Source organism: Ochotona curzoniae, unplaced genomic scaffold (genome assembly GCF_017591425.1).
Source record: "Ochotona curzoniae isolate NIBS_2020 unplaced genomic scaffold, NIBS_Ocur_1.0 contig_2210, whole genome shotgun sequence".
In the NCBI taxonomy this organism is placed as follows: Eukaryota; Metazoa; Chordata; class Mammalia; order Lagomorpha; family Ochotonidae; genus Ochotona; species Ochotona curzoniae.
In genome coordinates this window covers 55940126-55960577 of record NW_024465369.1, presented here as the reverse complement: position 1 = coordinate 55960577, position 20452 = coordinate 55940126, and the positions used below count along the sequence as shown (strand labels likewise).

Sequence of the window (20452 nt, the reverse complement as noted above, 5' to 3'; positions counted from 1 at the left end):
CTTGTCCCTCCCAGCTTGCTCACATCCCAAGAATTTCCCAAACACCATCTGGGGTTTATAGGAAAGAGAGAACATACGAGTTTTGGGAACCAAAACGACATCCCTTTTTCCTTTCTTCTCATCATTATTCTCTGGTGGTGTGGACTGTCCAGAGAAGAGTCAGCCTCCTTCTTTGTTTTAGAACCTACACTTCTGCTAAAGCAGCCCAAGAATAAATGTTGACACACTTTGCACAAGATCAGCAGACCACAATGTTCTTTGCTCACCTGTGTTGTTGCTTCATCACTCTGTTGAACTTGATTCCGAATGTGCTTCTAAATACTTTATGAAACTGCTTTAAATATCATTTACCATATCCATTGTGTGTATCACACGGAGTCTACCAATGCATCCTTCAACCTTTCAACAGGATGGAGAGCTTTGGTGTGCCCAGGGAGTGAAACCAGGGGACGTACCGCTAGATTCCGGATCTGCTGACCCGCCAGACTCCGCAAGTGCTTCAGCAGGGCACAGTAGGTCTGTGTTTGCTCCTCTGGGAGTTCAGCTATGCTCTCAGCCAAGATGTCCTTCACCTGGGCCAGGCTACAGCCAGCCCCGATTGTCAGACCTGGCAAGAAAATGACCTTTGTTTTTAGTGGAGTGGGAGGAACAGTTGAACTATAATCACAACACCAAGGCCTTGGTGTTCAGTCCATGCAGGCCTTTCTCCTGCTGGCTGCAGAGAGCAGACATGCCCTCCCAGATCTGTTACACCGAGGTCTCTGGGCAAAGTGCTTTTTGTAAGGCTCTCTAGGTGGTGGGTCTTTCTGTACTGCAAGATTTGAATACTAGAGTTAGTCTGTATTCTTCTTTGGTTAGATTTGGGGAAATAAAGGCTAGCAAGCATAATTGACAACAGCAACTCACAGGTGGTAGACAGACCCTACTAGAACCTTCCAGGATAGCTTCTTGACTGATGATGGAGAAGCTATCACACAGATCTGGGCTGGGCATTTGGTGCAGATGCCACTCAGGATGTCCATATCTCACACAGAACACCCAGGTTTCTGATCCAGCCTCCTACTGATGCACATCTGGGGAGGCAGCCAGTGATGGCCCAAGCACTTGGATCCTGGCCACCCTATGGGGAAACTTGGACTGAATTCCTGACTCCTAGCATCAGTTGGACCCAGCTCCGGCTGCCATGGGCATTTGTGAGGAGTGAATCAGTGGGTAGAAGATCTTTGTTTCTTTCTGCTTCTCAAGGAAAATAAAAAATAAGTAGATTTTTAAAAAGTAATAGAAAACAATGGCAAATTCACTGAAATCTTTGGGTCATTGTCTGAACAATATTGCTTTGGTTGCAGGATTTGTGCCTGAAATTCAAAATCTTCAGCCGTCAGCCCTGTGAGGAGTGTCAGGCAACGAGAGAAAACCAAGCCTGGGTAAGGTGCTGTGCCAGGCATCATGGTGGGCACTGCCGGGTGTAAGGAAGTTGAGGGTTCCTAGAGAGGGGCCAGAGAAGCAGGAAGAGAGTGGCTGGAGGATGGAGTAATGCCATTGGCTCACTAGCCAGGAGGGCATTCAAGCCATGGACAACAGCTGCGGCCACGCTTGGGAGGACCTGCAGGGTCAGGATGCAAGGGTTCAGATCAGCTGTTAAGTTGAGGTTGTCTCTGACCTCATCCGAAGCCTTGGACACCTGTTGGAGTCAACGCCCAGAGTTCGTTGGGGTTTGCTGGCTGACACCCTGGTGTGTGGGGCTTGGGTTGACATCACCAGCAGGGTTGGGCTCTAACGGAGGTGAAGAGGTGAATCTTTTTAGCACATTTCAGGCTGGGCTTTGCCTTGTCTTGTGTTGAATACTCTTTGAGGATATTTCACCCTGTGCCTGGCTGCATTTTTTTTTTACCAGTCTTGAACGTGAACTTGGCACAACTTTCCCTACCTCTGTAACACACACAGCACCCCTACTGCTTCTCTAACTTAACAGGTCAGGAAAAGCCCAAGCTGTTCTAATGACCTGGCTGCTAATTAGACCTTGTCTAGGAGTAATTGAGGTGCCCAGGTCTCTGGACCCCTCACCTGTCCCTGACTCAGTGTCCCCTGAAGGCGCTCCAGCTGCCACCTCTGCTTCCTCCTCACATGTCCCACTGGAGCCTGGTCTTCAGCTTCTGCATACATGTGGTCTTTGCCTTTGCAGAAGTGCTAGGAAACACCAACCTTGCTTCCTGTCATCTAGTTAGACTGGAGCTTATTTGTAGAGAAGAAACCAGAAACAGACTTCCTCTTATTCTTAAGGTGAGAAGCAGCACACAACCTAGTGAGGAAAGGATAGTTGTACTCCAGCGGAGAGGGAAATGCCAGTTGTCTGCTCTGCTGTCTGGGTTCTTGGACGCTTTCAAATCGGGCTGAGTCCAGATGGTCCATCGTGGGCTTTCACTTGGCTATCCCCTGCTTGTGTGACTGTGTCAATTGGGGCTGGGTTTTACTGAAAAAGTTCTGCTCACTGCAGTCACTGAGAGACAGAGAAAGATGGAGAATACCCCCTTCACTGCCCCTGGTGCTTGTGACATTTGGGACTGGGTTGGACCAAAGGCGGGAGCCAGAAATTCAACTAAGGTCTCCCATACGGGTAGCAGGAACCCACGACTTGGGCCACAACCACTGCCTTCCAGGGTGTGTGTTAACAGGGTGCTGGATCAGGAGCTGAGGCTGGGGACTGATCCCAGGCACTCTGATGTGGGGCTGAGGGCATCCTAACTGTTAGACCAAGGGTACTTCGTTCATGTCTGACTCCATCCTAGATCACAAAAATTGAGGCTGCATTGCAGTGGTGTGTGAGAGCTTCAGCTTTGAGCCTTAGAAAGGGGATTTCAAATTTTCCTCCTGTTTCTTGCAGACTGTGGTCCTATGGAGTCTATGAAATGACTTTCTGGAGCACTTACTAACAATTTTGAGACACACACAAAGCATGCTGATCTTAACGTATAGGCAATACTGGTGAGCATGCAAAATGTAGACAACTATTTGAGCCCAGGTTACAGCTGTCCCAGGAATTTAGTTCCTGGGGATGTTGCTGAGGGGCGATGGCGCGGGTTGCGTTTGTCTCCCTTCTTCCCCCACCCTTCTCCGTGATGTCCTTTACCCTTGGGGACCTTGGGGGAAAAAAAAAATCTGAGAAACAAGGAAATTACTGTAGGTGCCACTAGAGGGCACTCACGCTTTAATTTTAAGAGTTCTGGAAGAAGGCACATTGCTTGCTTAACTGTTTTCTGAATCTAGATCTGCTTAACCTGCAGAAATCAACCAGATTTGGGCGCGCGCGCGCGCGCGCGCGAGCGCGTGTGTGTGTGTGTGTGTGTGTGTGTGGCGGGGTCGGGGGTGGGGGTGGGTGGGAGGGAGTTGGGGAGACCCAAAGAGCCAGTCCAATGGCCTTGGGGCTGGGAGGAAGGCTGACAGGCGCAGCAAAGTTCTGGCTTGAGGGCTGGACATGCTGTGTTTGACCACCAGCCAGCCTGGGGGAGCTGAGAACAAAACCACTTCCTTTTTTGCCTCCGTTTCTTTGTCTATGGGCAGAGAATCTGTTATTTCAGGATTGTGAACTGTACCCCAGCGGCCCTCTGAAGGACAGTTACGAGGGACTCTGGGCAAGGAGGCAGAAGGAAAGATTCCCCTGACCTGCACTTAGAGCAGCCTATTTCCAGTGACTTAGTAAAAGGGTAGTGTGCTAAGGAGAGGCTTCAGCGAGGAGGGCTAAATGACACCCGGAAGGAGTGGGTCTGGACCTCCTGCCCTACCCTCCCTCCCAGGCCTGTTATCCAGTTCCATTGCACACCTTCCACAGCACCCTCCTTCCCTCCTCTCCCTCCCGCCAAAGCAAGGTTTCAGCTAAATCCAGGCACAGTCCTCCATTTTTCCACCTCGTGGTCAGATTTGCTTTCTGAATTGTCTCAAGACGGAACCTGGGAAACCCTCACGTTGGGCAAGCCCCAGAAGGGGTCCTGGCCCTTGCAAAAAGCAGGGAACAGGTCAGGGAAGTGCAGGTTTGAGGACACACAATTCAAACTATGTTTGTTGGTGGATGACCAGAGGCCAGGAGGGTGGGATCCTAGGAAGGCCAAAGCTACAGCTGGTCCCCTTCTGTCCCCATCCCCTGAGACCCTTAAACAAATGCACCTTGCAAACCAACCTTGACTAACTCTGCTCAGTCAACCTCCTTGCTGCTTGAATTAAGAAAGTGATCATTATTGCTCTATCTCATCACAGCCAAAGTCCTGACCTTCATTCATTCCTTCCCACCCCACCCAGCCCCTTTTTGACTGAGTAATCAGCCTTATTGCACATAACACAGCACTCACAGCCCTGGCAGCACCAGGAACTCACCATCACTTGTTTTTGTCACCATCCTCAACTCAGGGATCCTAGCAGGAGAGAGGAGAACGGGGTAAAAATGTCCTTGAGATTTCATTGCAGGGCCTGGAGAGAAAATATATTTTAAGGATAATGAGGAAAGAGAAGATGCCTTTTCTGTGTGCTGAAATCTTGTTCTAAAATATTCAGAAGCAGATTTTAATGCCTGACGATAGGCATGTACAGTGGGAAGCTATGTCCTGGCCATCTCAGTGTGATTGGCCTACTCTCCCAAGATCCACGTCATGCATTTATTTATTTTTATTGAAAAGGCAGATTTATGAGAGAAGAGGATAAGATCTTCCATCCCTAGTTCACTCCTTAAGTGGCCATGTCAGCTGGAGCTGATTCCTCTAAAGCTAGGAGCAGGAGCTTCTTCTGGGTCTTCCACGTAGTTGCAGGGTCCCAAGGAGTTGAGTCATCCTTCATTGCTTTCCCAGTCCATAAATTAGTGCCCATATGAGATGCCACATCATGCATTTAAACACAGACTGCTGGGCTGGTGTGATGGCTCAACTGGCTAATCCTCCACTTCCTAGTGTGCCATCCCATATGGCTACTTGTTCGTGTCCCAGCTGCTCTACTTCCCATCCAGCTCCCTGCTTGTGGCCTGGGAAAGCAGTTCAGGATGGTCTAAGTCTTTGGAACCCTGCATCTTTGTGGGAAACTAGGAGGAAGCTCTAGGCTCCTGGCTTCAGATTGGCTCAACTACAGTCATGGTGGCCATTTGGGGAATGAACCAGCATATGGAAGATCTTTCTCTCTGTCTCTCCTCTCTCTGTAGACCTGCTCTTCCAATAAAAATAAATAAATCTTTAAAACACACCACACACACACACACACACACACACACACACACACACACACACACACACACACACATACCACACACACCACACACACACTGCACTTGGATAGTAAATATGATGAGAAGGTCCTATAATACTCTTTCAGATAGGCACCAGGAAAAACACAGATACATATTAATAATAGCCAAAACTTGGAAACAGTTGGAGCTGTCGCACCCAGCTGTCCCTTAGGGGAAACCCAGATGAATGAATTGTTCCCTGTTTGCACAGTGGAGCACAGCAGAATCACATACAGCAACATGAGTGAATGAACAAAGCAAACTACAGGACAAGAATGCAGTGTCAGTCTGCTTTTGTGAAGTTTAAGTATTTCCAAAACTAAGTGACAGTCTGTTTAGGGATTCTGACATAGGTGGTAACGGTAAAAACGAAGAGGTTAGCCAGTGTGAAGCTCCGGCTAATGAGCACCTTCAAGAGGGAAGGAAAAGGGAGGAAATGCAGCTTGGGCTAGGGGTCCTAAAGGGGGTGTTGGGGTCACTGAGTGTGCAGTTTGTTCATACAACCCTTCAGATTTTATAGACTTCCGCTGTGTCTCCACAGTGTTGAATAAGAGCCAAAAAGGTCAAGGTGACTTCATGAAGCTTCTAGCACTCCACCCTCTATTCTAAGATGGTGGGTCTCGTACACCTCGGGCATACTCATGTCTAACTGTGGAGGCAGGATTTATTAGAAAAGATGCAGGGTTCATCCAGAAAAAGTAGCTTTTGTAGACCAAGAAAGGAGCGGGGCACAGGAAGTTGAGCTGGGCGTTGGTGGTGGTATGGGGACCCCTGCGGTCACTCACCCAGTGAGGTGTTGCCCAGGATGACAGGGGCTTCGGGGTGGCTCACTTTCAGCTCCAGGAGTGCCGGGAGGGTCCCTGGGGAGACCCAGGTCACTCGCTCTCCGCAGAAGGTCAGCGTTTGTTTCTCTGGGTTCTCCGCCATCCTCTAGGGGTGAGAGGCAGCCTGTGTGGTCCTTGCATACCTGTCTTCCAGGGCTGTTCAGGAACCCAGGAAGAGGTATGTTCCTCTGGAACCTCTCAGGTGTTCTGGGGTCCACTTGCTGCCAAAGCAACTCACTGCATCCACCAGCGAATTCTTGAATTTCTCTACTTAGATTGCTTTTTGGGGGACACGTAATAATACAAGCTGACACCTATCATTGACTCTTGGACGAAGTCAGTGCAATTGAGTCTTGTGCTTTAAAAATCAAGCATAATCACATTATTGTTCCAACTTAGTGCCTTCAAGCCAACCAAACCTATGGTGGAATGAGTATTCGATGTTTCCCCCAGATACATGACAGGTACTACTCATTCAATTAACTGAAAATTGAGGGCCTCACATCTAATCCCTTGCAAATCTCTCCCAAATAGGTTCTCACAAAGGAAAAAATCCCCTCCTCATAAGTGGCCAGGACACACTTTCAGTTTTGCAAACCCCTGGGATCAGCCTTACCTCCTCCTGTCTCACACCCTCTTCACACCCATCAGCCAATCGGCTTGGATTTTCTTCCAAAACAAACCCAGAATCCACTGATTCTTACTACATCTTCTATCCCTCTCCTGGCAGCCTGGTCCCACCCTCTCCACGTCGCAGGATGTCCCCCACCCTTCCTGGGTAAACAGCAGGACAATGGCGAAGGACATGCCCCTTCTCTGTCCAGCCTCCTGGCTAGTGTCTGGTTGGCAGGCAGAAAGCTGAGTCCAGAGCTCCTGGCACTCGCCGTGTTTGTGGTGTCCCTTCAAGTTGGCCTGCCCTCAAAGTTCGCCTTCTCTGAGGACCTTGGCACCCGCTGGGCATGCCGGTTGGAGTGCTTCTGCCCACAAACCTCTATGTTTGCCTCCACCTTCCTGCCTACCAGATCTTCCTCAAATGGCAATGTTCTTGGAGGTCTTCTCTAGCCGGGATACTGAAAATGGCGACTGCCTGCAGTGCACCAGCCTTTTCTGTTCACCCTCAATGGCTGGCAGCACCCTGTAACTTTCAGCTGTCATTCTGCTGGTTACCTAGCTCTGGCACAAGATTCCAAGCTGCTCAAGGGTGGTCCTCCTGTCAGCTTTGCTCCCTCTTGCACATTCCACCCTGGCAAGGTGCCACATGTATCAGTGTCTGTTGAACAAACGAATGGATACACCAGAACTCTTTCAGAAATGGAAAGCTGGCTGGTCATCTGCCTGCAAGCTACAGCATCCTGTAAGGGTGCTGGTTCATGCCCTGGCTGCTCCATTTCTGATCCAGTTTCCTGCTTGTGGTTTGGGAAAGCAGCTGAGAATGGCTCAAGCCCCCAAACCCTGCAGCCACATGAGAGGCTCTAAGGAAGCTCCTGGCTTCAGACTGGCCCAGCTCCAGCCATGAAGCCACTTGGGGAGTGAACTGGCAGATGGAAGATATTTCTCTTCTCTGTAAATCTGCCTTTCTAATAAAATGGTCAAGAAGAAAGATGAGCTGTTGCTAGAAGGAAGGGTGGGGAAGGGCTGTAGTCGTGGCACCTTGAAGATGCTACATGGGGCCAGTAGAAGCATAGCAGTGCTGTGTCATCTGGACTGTTGACACAGCCTGGGTGGCCACAAGGAGAGGCATGAGAGTAGCCCCAGTCCAGGCCCACCTGTGTCCACAGGGTCTATTGGGGACCTGTGAATTGTGACGGAGGTGGGCTTTAATGATCTGACCACACTATTCCACAGTGTGGTGATTTCATAGGAAGGAAATTGGTACCTTTATAAAACCAAGCTTGTGAGCATATCAACTAATCTTACCAAGAGTTCTGGGGGGAAGATGAGCTCCTGGGTCTGATCCAAAGGCAGGAACTCCTCCTTCGAAAATAACTTGGTGCACATCTTTATAAGGCAAAGAAACAGATGGTCCTGTCAGCCCAACTCAATTGGAATCAGCATTGCAATTCTTCACAGCAATTAGGCAAAATGAATGCAGCAATAAGTCTCTCCGAGCAGGGAACTTGTTCAAACCAAATAATTTGAAATAAGAATCTTCTTGTAAGAGAGACACTGATTTACACTGATGTGATTAGAGGAATGAGTATTCTATGACATGCTCCAAAAAGCATACTGGGGAACACTAATGTTGGAAAAATTATTAAAGACTAAGTTTGGAGAGTGCTGGCAGTGTGGCACAGCAGGATAAGCTGCCCCTTGCAATGTGGCTGTGTCCAAGTCCTGGCTGTCCTACTTCTAGTAAATCTTCCTACTAATGTGCCCGAGAGGCAGCAGATGATGGCCCAAGTACTGGGGACCTTGTCACTCAGCGAGGCAGACCTGGATGGAATCCTTGGCTCCTGGCTTCCACCTGGCCCAAATGTGGTACTGGAAGCAGCTATTGGGGGAGTCAGCCTACAAGGCGGAAAAGCTCACTCTCCTTTCCACCCCGTCATCTCTAGCTTCCTTCCTCCCTTTCAGATAAACAGATAAATGAATGAATAAACCTTAAAAAGAGAAAGTGTGGTAAATCTTCTCCACGTGTTCTAACCACTTTCCTCTCTTGTGCTGTCAGGATGGAAACTACTCAAGGCTCTGAGAAGTCATACATTTGAAATATAAAGAATTCCACACATGCACACACACACAGTCTGACCTTAACAGTTAACATTTATTGAGTGCTTTCCAAGCATTTTGATGTGTGTCAACAATTTAATCTTCACAATAATGGCAGAGAGCATGAACGATGACCTCTGTATTTAGAAGGAACTAAAGTGCAGTAAAAAAAAATTCAAACTGTAATCTTGACTGAATCAGATATGTATTAGCTTCAGAAGACAGTTACTGCCAGAAAACATCCCTGAAGAAGTAAGGAGAACCGGGAGGGAATCATAGGATGCTGGGGTGGAACTAGGACTTTGGAGAAGAGGCTGTGTGATGTCAGAAGTGACAGCCTTGGGTCGCACTATCACCTCTGAGCTTCCCACTGTAAACCCGAACCTTTCTCAAGAAGAAATGGAATTCATGGAGACTGAAAGGTGACTGCAATCATCAGATGAAATGGCTTGACCCTTGTCCTACCCATCCCCTTTTCTCTCTCTCTTCAAGGCTTTCCCAGTTTCCAGAAGGAAATCTGGCTGTTCCTTGGGAAGGTGCGTAGGAGGATCACAAATGAGGCATTAGAGGTCCACATCTGGTGTGTTTCATTTCCGTGGTAGCTGGCGCTTAAAGTTTAAAAAAAGTCCCTGAGGGTGAGGATGTGTTGTAACTCTGCAGTCTAGAAATACCACTGGAGCTGGGAATTGAAGTCTAAGCATAATGAGTGAAGGAGAGAAATGGAAAGTTCTCTAAAACGTGTTAACATCAAGACTTCACACATACACTCACATACATACATTTGGGCAGCTATAAATGGAGAGTGAGTGTGCAAACAGAGAAGCACCATTCAGCATGGGGCCAGCAGGTGCAGGCCTCGCAGCAAGGGGTGAAACTCACAACAGGACTCACGTGGTTCTTGGTGTCCAGGGCAGAGGAATCGTTTTCTCCCTTATCCAGGCAGCATTTTCCTGGCTTTTCCTGCTGACAACCATTTGACCCCTAAGAGGGTGAAAGGTCTTAGATAAGAAACATCTTCTTAAAGGTAGAAGGCTTTGTGTTCTGAAAGGTTTGGCAATATCGTTTAGACATTTTGAGCCATTTTGGAAACAGAAACAGTCTTTTTTTGACCTTGTTAGAGGAACCCCCCTCTGTGCTCTTTTATGTAGAGTGATTTCTGTATTCCACTTCTTCTACTCACACCTTCCCAGCTGGACTGCAGCTGGGACCAGCCTCGAATTATCAATCTACTTCCTTTTCTTGCCTCCTTGGCTTTGCCTGGGTCCACTTAGCTTTCCTGACCAGAGGCCTGGCTTAACTCAGTAAGAACAACCTTTGGTGTCTGGTTAGATCACTTGACTTCCTCCTGCAGTTTTGCCTGGACCTCAAAGGTGGAATCATTAGTCACCTGGTCTTTCGCTGGCAGATCCCAGGGAGTTGGTGAACTCACCTGGGCCCTCTTTTGTAATTTGAGCACTTTGTGTTACTCCCATTCTGGGGCTCCCAGGCTCATGTGGCTTTCCGTGTCACACTTGCTCTGCGGAATGGCCTGCAGTCACCCACTCACCGTGCAGAAGGTCTTCCCACTCTCGAGAATTGGCCGGTACCCGGTGCAGCGGCACAGATTACCTAATCCAAAGAAAGACGTGCTGTCAGGAGCCATGTTTTTTACCAGCTTCCTTAAAAACTTGAAATAGACCCAGTCTTTTCTTTGAGAGAGATGTTAGTATCTACCAAGCTGTTGAATGCCTTCCCCCTGCATTGGGAATATTAGCCTCCCCCTACCTCAAGTTTAAGCTTTATTCTTCATCCTAAAGAAAATGACATACCAGCTGGGAGCTCACTTTCCTTCATCTATTAATTCATTCTCTCAATGTGTCGCTATCAACAGCAACTCTATTTCAGACATGATGTAAAACAGTGGGGGTCCTAAAATAGGAAATTGAGCAATTTCCAAAGCACTAGACAAGTGTGCTGATGTTTGTCAGTGGTGCTCTTTGGGTCGTTCCATCCGGATATACTGAGAGTATTTATAAACACATGGGTCCTTTGTCCTTGTTCCACAATCCAGCATTAGAATGTCTGGGAGAGGACCCAGGTATCTGCATGTGGGAGGTCTGTGCTTCAGTGTATGGCGTGGTGAGAACCTTCCAAGGATGAAGATCTCAGGGGTGGGTGGGGATGGAGGATGCTCAGCGCAGAACAGAATGTTTCAGGAAGAAATAGCAACCTGAAGAAGCAGCAAGCTCTGGATTGGTGGAGAACAGGGGAGGGGCACATTGGGGTCTCAGGCAAATGAGGAGTCATGTGGGGGTTGAGGGGAGCCTGGTCTGAGGCACATCACCCAGAGCAGGAAGAAGGCTGAGCTAGTGAAGGAGTCAGCTGTTGGAATCCCCTGAATGCCTGGTGAGAGGGGTTAAGCCTGACCAGGCTTTAAAGGATAAGCAACTGCAAAGGGACCTCAGATGGGAGGAAAGTCCAAGGAAATGGGGGGACTTTAAGTGATTTAAACAGTTTTTTTTTTTCTGTACTAGAGCAGGGGGAGGGTGGAGGGAGGAAGAGAGAGAGCAAGTGAGTACTCAGAAGCTTGATAGGCTCAATTCTCAGTCTAAGACTGTGTCTGTCAGATGACTTGGATGATAATTTTGATCCTGCAGAAGGGGTATATTTATGAAGTACTCTTTAGTAGCTTAAATAACTTGTAAAGTTTAAGGACCCTGCTTTGGGTTGAATTCTGACTTCTCAAAAGATATGTGAGGGCTCAGCATGATAGCCTAGCAGCCAAAGTCTTCGCCTTGAACATGCCAGGATCCCATAGCTGGTTCTAATCTAATGGGAAGTGGTGGCCCCACTTCTCATCTAGCAACTTGCTTGTGGCCTGGGGAAATCAGTCGAGAATGGCCCAAGGCCTTGGGACCCTGCACCCGTGTGGGAGACCTGGAACAAGTTCTGGGCTCCTGGCTTCGGATTGGCTCAGTTTCAGCTGTTGTGGCTGCTTGGGAAGTGAACCATCAGATGGAAGATCTTCCTATCTGTCTCTCCTTCTATCTGTATATCTGCCTTTCCAATAAAATAAATAAGTCTTAAAAAAAAAAGATATGTGAACATGTGAGCATAGCTTTGTTTGAAAAAAGGATCTCTTAAGATCTATTCAAGTTAAGACAAGGTTACACAGGATTAAGAGGTAGGCCTGAATCCCATGACTGATGTTCTCATAAGAACAGGGAAACTTGTGACCAGTGTTGAGGAACAGTGGGTAAAGCTGTCACCTGCAATGCCAGCATGACACGTGGGTGTTGGTTTGTGACCTACCTGTTCCACCTCCAACCCAGTTCCCTGCTAATGTGCCTGGGAAAGCAGCAGACAAAGGCCAAAGTGTTTGGGCCCCTACATTTATTTGGGAGACCAGGATGGAGATCTAGATTCTTTGTTTTGGCCTGATCCAGCCCTGGCTATTGTGGCCATTTGGAGAGTGAACTAGAGGATAGAAGTTCAATCTGTGTGTGTGTGTGTGTGTGTCTCACTCTGTGACTCTGCCTTTCAAATAAAAAATTAAATCTTTTAAAAAAATAAGAGGGAAATTTGGACACAAATACCCAGGGGGAAATGGCCATTTGGAGTCACAGATTAGCGTGACACTTTCACAGATCAGCACACCAAGCACCCCTGCTAGCCTCTGGAATCTAGGGAGAGATTAAGAAGGGTCCTCCTTAGAGCTAGCAGAGACAGCATGGCCTTAATGGCATGTGGATGTCAGACTTGGTCTCCAAATCTGTGAGGAAACTCAGTTCTGTTGTGAGCCAGCCAGTTTGTGGTACTGACAGGAAGCCTTGTGCAACTAATTCAGGCCCTTGATGAAAGCAGGCAGGCAAGTAACTGGATGGAGTACTGAGGTGTCAGGTGGGTGGTACTGCCCACCTGCTAATCCTGCCCAGTGCTAATGCTGTGCACGCCTCTTCAAGTCTGCTCTGGCTGGCAGGGAACAGTTTGACATTCTTCCTTGCTCCCAGGTGGATGGTCTCTGCTTGAGCCACAGCTGAATCAGGGAACCGAGTGGGGCTTGGATGACATTGTTGGTGGAAAGGGGCAGCTGGAGGCACACTTCCGGCATGGCCTTGGGTCCTACCTACCCCCCAGGGCTTCCACGAGTTGCTCCTCTGAGGGCTCCGGGTGGTTCCTGAGCAGTGTATAAAGGGACATCACCATCCCAGGTGTGCAGAAGCCACATTGGGTCCCGTGGCTCTTGGCAATCCTCTCCTGGAAGGACACATGAATGGTTAGGGCCATGCCTTGCTGCTGCTGCCAACTGTCACGGGGCTGCAGCCTGTGTGTCCCTTGTCACGTCAGCAAACATATCCTGTACCTTTAATCAGCATGTGGCAGGGTCCCTTCTCCTCAGCTGTCCCTGGAGGAAGTGGCCCTGGAGCCATAGAGCATCACTTGGGAATCACTCCCCAAGGTCAAGTGCTCAAACCCTTCTAACTGGGAGTTAGTGATGTGCAGCCTCCAATCCCATAGCAAGAAAAGGTTCCTAGAAACCAGTAAGTGTAAGATGAATGTGTGGATATACCCAAAGCGATTACCTCGAAGTAGGTATTTAACCTAGACTCCAGTTAAGATGCCTGGATCCTACATTGAAGTATCTGGGTTCAATTCCTTGCTATGGCTCCTGACTTCAGCTCCCTGTAATTGAAGAGCCTGGAAAGCAGTGATGGTGGCTCAGGTACTGGGATTCTTGACACCCACCTGATAGATGTGGATTACATTTCTGGCTCCTGGCTTCAACCTGGACTGACCCCCTCACCCTGGTCACTGTGGGCATTTGGGGAGTATAGCAGCTAATGGCATCTCTCTCTTTCTCTTTCTGCCTCTCAAGTAAACTTGGAGTTAAGATTACCAGTTTTCTTGAACACCTGAACATCTTGCATAGTTCTGGTTTCGAAGCTGTCCCCTCTCCTTTTTAGACTATTATTAACTTGGAGGCTCTCCCTGCTCTCACTTTAGTGTCTTCTTTGTTGGTTCTGAGGCAGCTCTGCTTTTCCAGGGCCAGTATTTTGGTCTGCGTCCTAGATTTCTGGATCCTTGCTGCTCAAAGTGTAGCCTGTGGGCCAGTGGTGTTGGTTCCACCTGGGAGCCCTAGGAAGAGCAAAACCGTGGCTCCTGCTCCAGACCTCCTGACTCAGGATCTGTGCCAGTAACAAGCTCCTCGGTGAGTCACAGGCACACCAACTATGGGGAAACCCTGTTCTAGATTTTCTAATGCAATAAGATCCTGGATCTCTCAGTCTTGCTGGGAGCATCCTGTTCCAACACTGGTAGACATTGTTGGCTCCTTTGCACTGGCTGACCTCACTGGGGCTGCCAGGGTTAAAGCCAGACACCTCCAGGGCCTCTCCTACCTAGGAGGTAGGGTTGGCCTATTGACTCTGTGAACCCCTGTGACAGTGACAAGGGAATCAATGTGTTCTCTGCCAGTGCAAGCCATGTGGCTCCAGGGTATGTAGAGAAGCCATTATCCTCTTGCTCAGTTTTGGATTCCACTCATTCCTCCAGGCCTCTGTGCCACAGGGAATAATCCTGTATTTTATCTCTTTAGCATCCTTTACATCCTTGGAGATGTTTTATTCCTTGTGTAATTTCCTTTATATCATGTCTTCTCTGGATCATAGTCCAAGTGGCATTAAAATTTTTGAAAATTCTGCTTATTGTTCAAGTAGAAAAAGAAAAAACAAACATGGTCACCTAATGAAGAGTGGATGATTTTCCAGCTTTCATTGAAGTTATTTAACACATACCCTGATTCTGAACAACATGCATCCAAAGCTTCCATGTACCTGGCCACAACCTAGAAAGCTCAGATAGTGAGTAATGCAACATTTGGTAAGAAGATACAGAAGTAAGCAAAGGAGAACGTTCTTGTACCTGGACGGGGTGAATTCGTGTCTTGATGCTTCCCACACCTTCCACGGTGGTGACAGCAGCTCCATGTAGAGAACAGATGGGCACCAGGCAGGCAGTGACAGAGATGTGCCTTTGTAGGAGAAACACAAGAGGAAATGAAGGGAACAGCACAGTGCTGCCCTGTGCTGGAGTGGGGCGGCGAAGCCTGGAACCAGGAAGGGCATGAGAAAGCCTCCGCGGCCATCCCTAGGCTGAGGACATGGGGAGCTGGATGTGGGAAGGGGAGGGGAAGGATGGGAACTGCTCTAGTGAATATGGGCATTATGAACCCCTGGAACGTGTTCAAGCCCACTTGCTCAGGAACAATGGAAATGGACCCATCCGACTAGGCCTGGGAATGTGATACTGGCATTGTAACAAGCACAAGGCATGTTGATCTGTTTTATGTTTGTGAACACACATGGAACTTTTGCTTGAAATTTTAATCTGTCTGAATGCAGGACAACAATTAGATGACCTGTATTCTCAGCCCACCTCTCACTGTTCCTTAAAATGTTTTTCTATTTATTTGAAAGGCAGAGTGACAGAGAGAGAGGTAAGAGAGGGAGAGGAAGAAGGAGAGGGATGGAGGGAAAGAGAGAGAAGGGGGGAGAGAGGAATAGGGAGAGAGAAAGAGAGAGGGGGAGAGAGAGGGAAAGAGAAGGAGAGAGGGAAATAGGGTAGGAGGGAAGATAGAGAGAGAGAGAAATCTTCTGGCCACTGGAGTTGGGCCAGTCTGAAATGGTGAGCCTGACACTCCATTTGGGATTCCCACGTGGGTGCAGGGGCTCCAAGCACTTGGGCCGTAGTGCAGTACTTTTCCAGACTCATTAACAGGGAGATGGATCAGAAATGGAGTAGCCGGGACTCAAATCAGTGCTCTTGTGAGACACAGGCAGCATCAGTAGCTGGTTAGCCTAGATACCATGGTGCTGGCCTCTTAAACCACCTCTTGATTTTTTTGGGTTTTGCATTTAGGGGAAGTCCAAGGTCTGGCATCTGGCTCTTAACTGAAAGGCAAAACCATGGCTTAGATGCTTGCTCTTCAGGTTTGGCATTTGTTTTAGAGCCAGAAAAACAAATGGGAATTAAAGTTCTTGTTGTATAAGTGACTAATTACATGACTGCAAACACATTGCTTCATCCCTTTGAGCCTATTTCCTCCTCTGTAAAACGTTGCAGTTTCTTGGCCCAGGATGCCTAGACGGGCCGTGGGAGCTTCAGGATCTTGTTGCCATTATATGTAATGTCAGGAGTTTCCAGAGGGGACTAAGATGGAGGGGGTGGAAAAAGTTTCAACATCTTTTAAAATTGTGAGTTGAGCCTGCAAGCAAGGTGAAGAAGAAGAGACCGCCATGGACTTCTGGCAGGATACCTTATCTTCTTGGTTATGGGGTCGTGCTCCGACACCATCACAGTGCAGGCACCGCAGCCTCCTGTTCCACAGGCATACTTGGTGCCTGTGAGACGCACTGGAAGGGAGGCCATCAAGGAAAACATCCCAAGGTGGACAGCAGGACATCCCTGGGGTGTGCCTGGTGATGAAGTGGCAAGGAGCAGATGTGAGCAGTTATTAGCCTATCTCTCCATTAGTGTGTGATGCTGACATTGCAAAGAGAGAGGAGTGATACTCTGTCTTCACAGGCTTGTTACAGGTATCTCGCTTATAAAAAAGCTCTGAAAATTCTGTTTCCTTATAGGGTGCTCTTCTATGTTTTCCTCTGCTTTCCATCATGCGACTTAGCTACTCCATGGATTACCAGTTTGCCCAGTAATGGGTCCTGGCATTTGCAAGTGAGTCTTTACAGGAATCTTATATTTTCAGATTCCACCCTGAGCATTCCTCTGCTCTCAATTTGTTCTCCCCTGATTTCAAATCCAGGCTCAGCCCTAGCACCTTTTTATTCATCCTTTTCCCCAGTTTTGATGCATTGTCATGCTATTTGTGGGACTGGATGTGATTAATTAGACTGCTAAAAACACTTCTGAATTGCTACCTCTATTGGCACTGTCCGTTGGGTTTTCCTGTCTTTTTTTTAACCCTAGGATTTACTCATCTTAATTAAATCAAATGCAGCTCAGAGGGCTCATGCTGCTGACTAGGGTGGGCTGAGTGTGCCTGGAGAGCTTCCGTGCAGGGGGCAGAGGGCAGTCCCCACTCAGCACTCAGTAAGACCATGGCCCGTCAGCAGGGGTTGCCTCCCCATTTATCATGAGAAGTTGACAAACACTGACTTTAAAAAATATGCCATTTCCTAATTCTCAAACATTGGTAGGTAATTTAAAGTCATGTAGGCTTTTATATGAAATCTGTTCAGAGGCTGATTTTATTATTTTTAATTTCTGCCATATTTTTGTTCTTGGATTAACTGAGTGATTGGATTTGCCCCAGAGAGCATGTTTGCTCTGATGCAGATCTAAGTTACAGTCCAATCAAGGATGGGGAAAATCAGATATGAGATCAGATGAAAGGGTGCAAGTTCTCCAAGGACCCATGCTCTCACCGAATCTGTGATATTTGGTGTTGTGAAGGGCAGGGCGCATACAACTTCAGCTGCTGTTACATAAGTGCCCCGGAGAGACCTGGAAATCCCATAGGGGAATAATTAGCTCCAAACTAAAAAGCTTAGCTTCTATTTCATGCTATTAAATCAGATGTAATAAACTCTGGGGAAACCTCATCCTCTCCCAAACAGGCCAATTAGCCTAATAGCCTTAAAACCATGGCCAAAAAAGCAAACAGAGAGTGAGGGCCAAGGGGGCTGACTGTTTAGATGGAAATTTGATGAGTTTGCCCTCTGAGAGCTGGCTTAAGGTTTAAGGCAAACAGACATAACTGAGACATTCTTTCAAAGGATCCAGTTCTTTCGTAGGAAGGTCAGCAGCGTCACTTCAGGGTCAGCATTCCTCTCTTTCACCTGCATGGGAATGAGAAGAGAAAATGGTTATGGGGATTGAATCCACTGTGCAGTAGGAGGTTTGTTGGGGCCTATTTGGTTTAGTATTGGGGCTCATTAGGCTAGCTTTTGTCAAGCTGCTTTCACATACATTTCTAGGGCAGATGCCCACAAAGCAAGTGTGACACCCTGCTCTCTGTGTGCAGGGAATGGCTGCAATGTCAAGATGCCCCTAGAAGTTATGTGCTCTTCATCTTTGCCCACTGTGTACCTTTGCAGACTCATCTTATTCAGGCTGTGGTACTCTAGAAATGTTTCACATCTAGCAGGGACTTTGCGTGTGTGGCTGTGTGCATGTACAGTGCAGGGTCTTGCAGGGACAAAAACCAGGTGGGTAGTTTCTGGCATTTCTGAGAAACATCTGGTGGGGCGTACACTGGATAATATCAGCGATTTTATGGATTTTGGTGGCAGAGGAGGGTAAAGGGAAAGCCTCAGTCATTGTGGAAGGCCCTGGAACATGCCAAACCCTTCACCGGAAGTCTGGCCCTATGGCAAAACCCTTAGTATTTCAGTTCATACCCAGGGAGGCTCTCGTCAGGATAGAAGAATCCTGTCCTCCTTCCAACTTTGGCAAACAGAGGATTTACCATCTAAATGCCACGAAGGAACTTCTTTGGTGCCTCTTTTTTATTTGCTTGCCCCAGATATTGCCTTTGACTTTGTCTTGAGGTGTTGTGCAAACACCTGTATCCCATGTATACGTTAGCAGGAAGAAAGATGGGGTGGACTGTGAGTGTTGTGCACTTGCTTTGGTGCCGCGAGGAAGACATACATGTTTGTAAATCTTAAAGAACAAAAGGACTACAGGAAGATGCTTCCAACTGGCTACAAGTGAGTTCTGTAAATGGATGCTTCCTCTCCAGACCTGACCATGGGATCCCACAAAGCCTCTAGCTTAGAGGGAAAGTTTAAATATACAATGAAAAAATAAGTTCTGACACACTAGGCTAAAGGGTACAGAAATGAACTGGTTAGAGCTCAACACTTCCATAAGAAGGAAGTCTCCATTTTCTATATAGAACTCTATACAATCATGCTACAAATGCACAATTAAAATTCCACTGTTTCCTGGTTCCTTCGGGAGCTCCCAATCAACAAATGAAGGCCCCTCTGCTTTACACTCACCACAGGTCCTTTATGCAAATATATTGAGCATGTGGTTAGATAATATCTTAGCTCTGCCTTCTACCCGATCACACAGCCAGCTGTATTACTTTTAACCCTTGATTTAACCCTTTTCTTTGGCTGTAGTTCCTGCTCTCTGGATTCATGATTCAGAAGGTTAACAGCAGAAGCCAGGACAAGAGACTCCTCTGGCTTTTGAGTCTTTAAAACTGAGGCCGGTGGAACAAGTAAGTAGGAACCTAGCTCCTAACATCATTTTAGAAGAATGCATGGTGATTACTGGCTTGGGAACCCAGCACAGGAGTGAACCTCTGTTCTCTTTTCTAGGGTCATGTGTTAAGTGGAAGTGAGCCTAGCTAAATTCCACTAGGTGAGTGGGATCAGAGGGCTGAGGGGCCCTGGAGGCAAAGGGGAGAAGTTCCAGAGAACCTATGTGCCTCAGGACCACAGAATGGCTCCCTTGGTAGACTTAGGAGAGGGAGGGCCTGGCAGAGGGCACTGAGGGGAACTGCTGGCCTGCATGAGGGGTGGTGAGGACCAGAGAGAATGACAGAGAGAAGCTGGCATCTTGATGCTCTGCTTTTGCCAAATAGCTTCTTCCTGGAACTTGGCTGTGACCCAGGAAAAGAGAGGGCCTCAAAATGGACTGTGACAGCATTTCAACCAATTTTGTATAAAAAGAGGTCCAACAAAAAATTAATAAGCAGAAATACAAACAAAGCTCCATTTCTTGTCTTCTTGAGTTTGAAGACCAAGGTATGCTAGATAATGTGCTTCTACATATCAAGCTCATTATTAAGTCATTAATAAACATTGGGGGGTTCCTAACAATGAAAGAGAAACAGTTTTCTTTTTATCTTTACAACAATTCTGAGAAGTGGATCCCCAAGTTAAGGATTCCAAAACTCAAAGGTTGCATGAGCTTATATAGATAATGGCAGAGTCAGACTGGATCAGAGGCACCAAGGGGCACTTGCGATCAATAGCAGGTCATTATCTCCCCCCACTCTAAGACACACATTGCTGAGCCTCAACTGAGAGGGAATGGTCATGTTAGGATGGGTTTCCAGTTCCTGGTTTTTCACCCCTGTGTAGAGGGGTTGTAACCCAAGTAGGCCATAGAGCTATTCTCAAGTAAACATTTTACTATAAACCGCAGTAGAAATATTCAACACTTACCTTCCTCCCATTGACAAAGAAAACCAACTCATCTGGGCTTGACGGGGAGGGCATTGCACCTGCAGTTCAGTTCTACCTTGTAGTTCTAGATAGGAAGGCTCCTTGGTACCAGCCACAGAAATGAGCAGAAAGGACTGAGGTCCAAGCCACTGGAGTGTCCTTCTGAGTGGAGGCAGGCAACCTGGTGCCTCAGAGAGGAGGGCAGGAGGTGGAGACTGCCTTGCTGTGTGGCCTTCTTAATCCAGAGCACCTGGATTTAAAAAGAGGCCCAGCTTCTCATCTTGCACCAAATTCCTCCAATCCTGGCTTCAAACTGGTTTGGAACACAGCCCACATTTCGACTTGCTTTTTCTGAAGTCTGATGGCTTTCATGTGAAAATCACAACAGCAGGCTGAGCTCAAGTCCACTGCACACACTGATGCAGCTCCAGAAATATAGCATGCATGGAGTTCACTCTCAGCAGAGCATTGGAAGT

The 20452-nt window shown here is 47.7% G+C and overlaps 1 protein-coding gene across 1 annotated transcript in view; it reads right to left on the bottom strand.

Annotated features, from left to right (window-relative positions):
- LOC121150773 (aldehyde oxidase 2) overlaps nucleotides 1–20030 on the bottom strand; it is a 62306-nt gene extending 42276 nt beyond the window's left edge. Inside the window, exons 1-11 of the mRNA XM_040971955.1 lie at nucleotides 19977–20030; nucleotides 17564–17630; nucleotides 16088–16181; nucleotides 14695–14803; nucleotides 12903–13029; nucleotides 10340–10401; nucleotides 9685–9774; nucleotides 8002–8082; nucleotides 6046–6190; nucleotides 4366–4458; nucleotides 456–607 (exon numbers count right to left, since the gene is read on the bottom strand). Of these exons, the coding sequence (XP_040827889.1) occupies nucleotides 456–607; nucleotides 4366–4458; nucleotides 6046–6190; nucleotides 8002–8082; nucleotides 9685–9774; nucleotides 10340–10401; nucleotides 12903–13029; nucleotides 14695–14803; nucleotides 16088–16181; nucleotides 17564–17630; nucleotides 19977–20030 (1074 nt within the window). The remainder of the gene's footprint in view (nucleotides 1–455; nucleotides 608–4365; nucleotides 4459–6045; nucleotides 6191–8001; nucleotides 8083–9684; nucleotides 9775–10339; nucleotides 10402–12902; nucleotides 13030–14694; nucleotides 14804–16087; nucleotides 16182–17563; nucleotides 17631–19976) is intronic.
- Nucleotides 20031–20452: the final 422 nt, after the last annotated feature.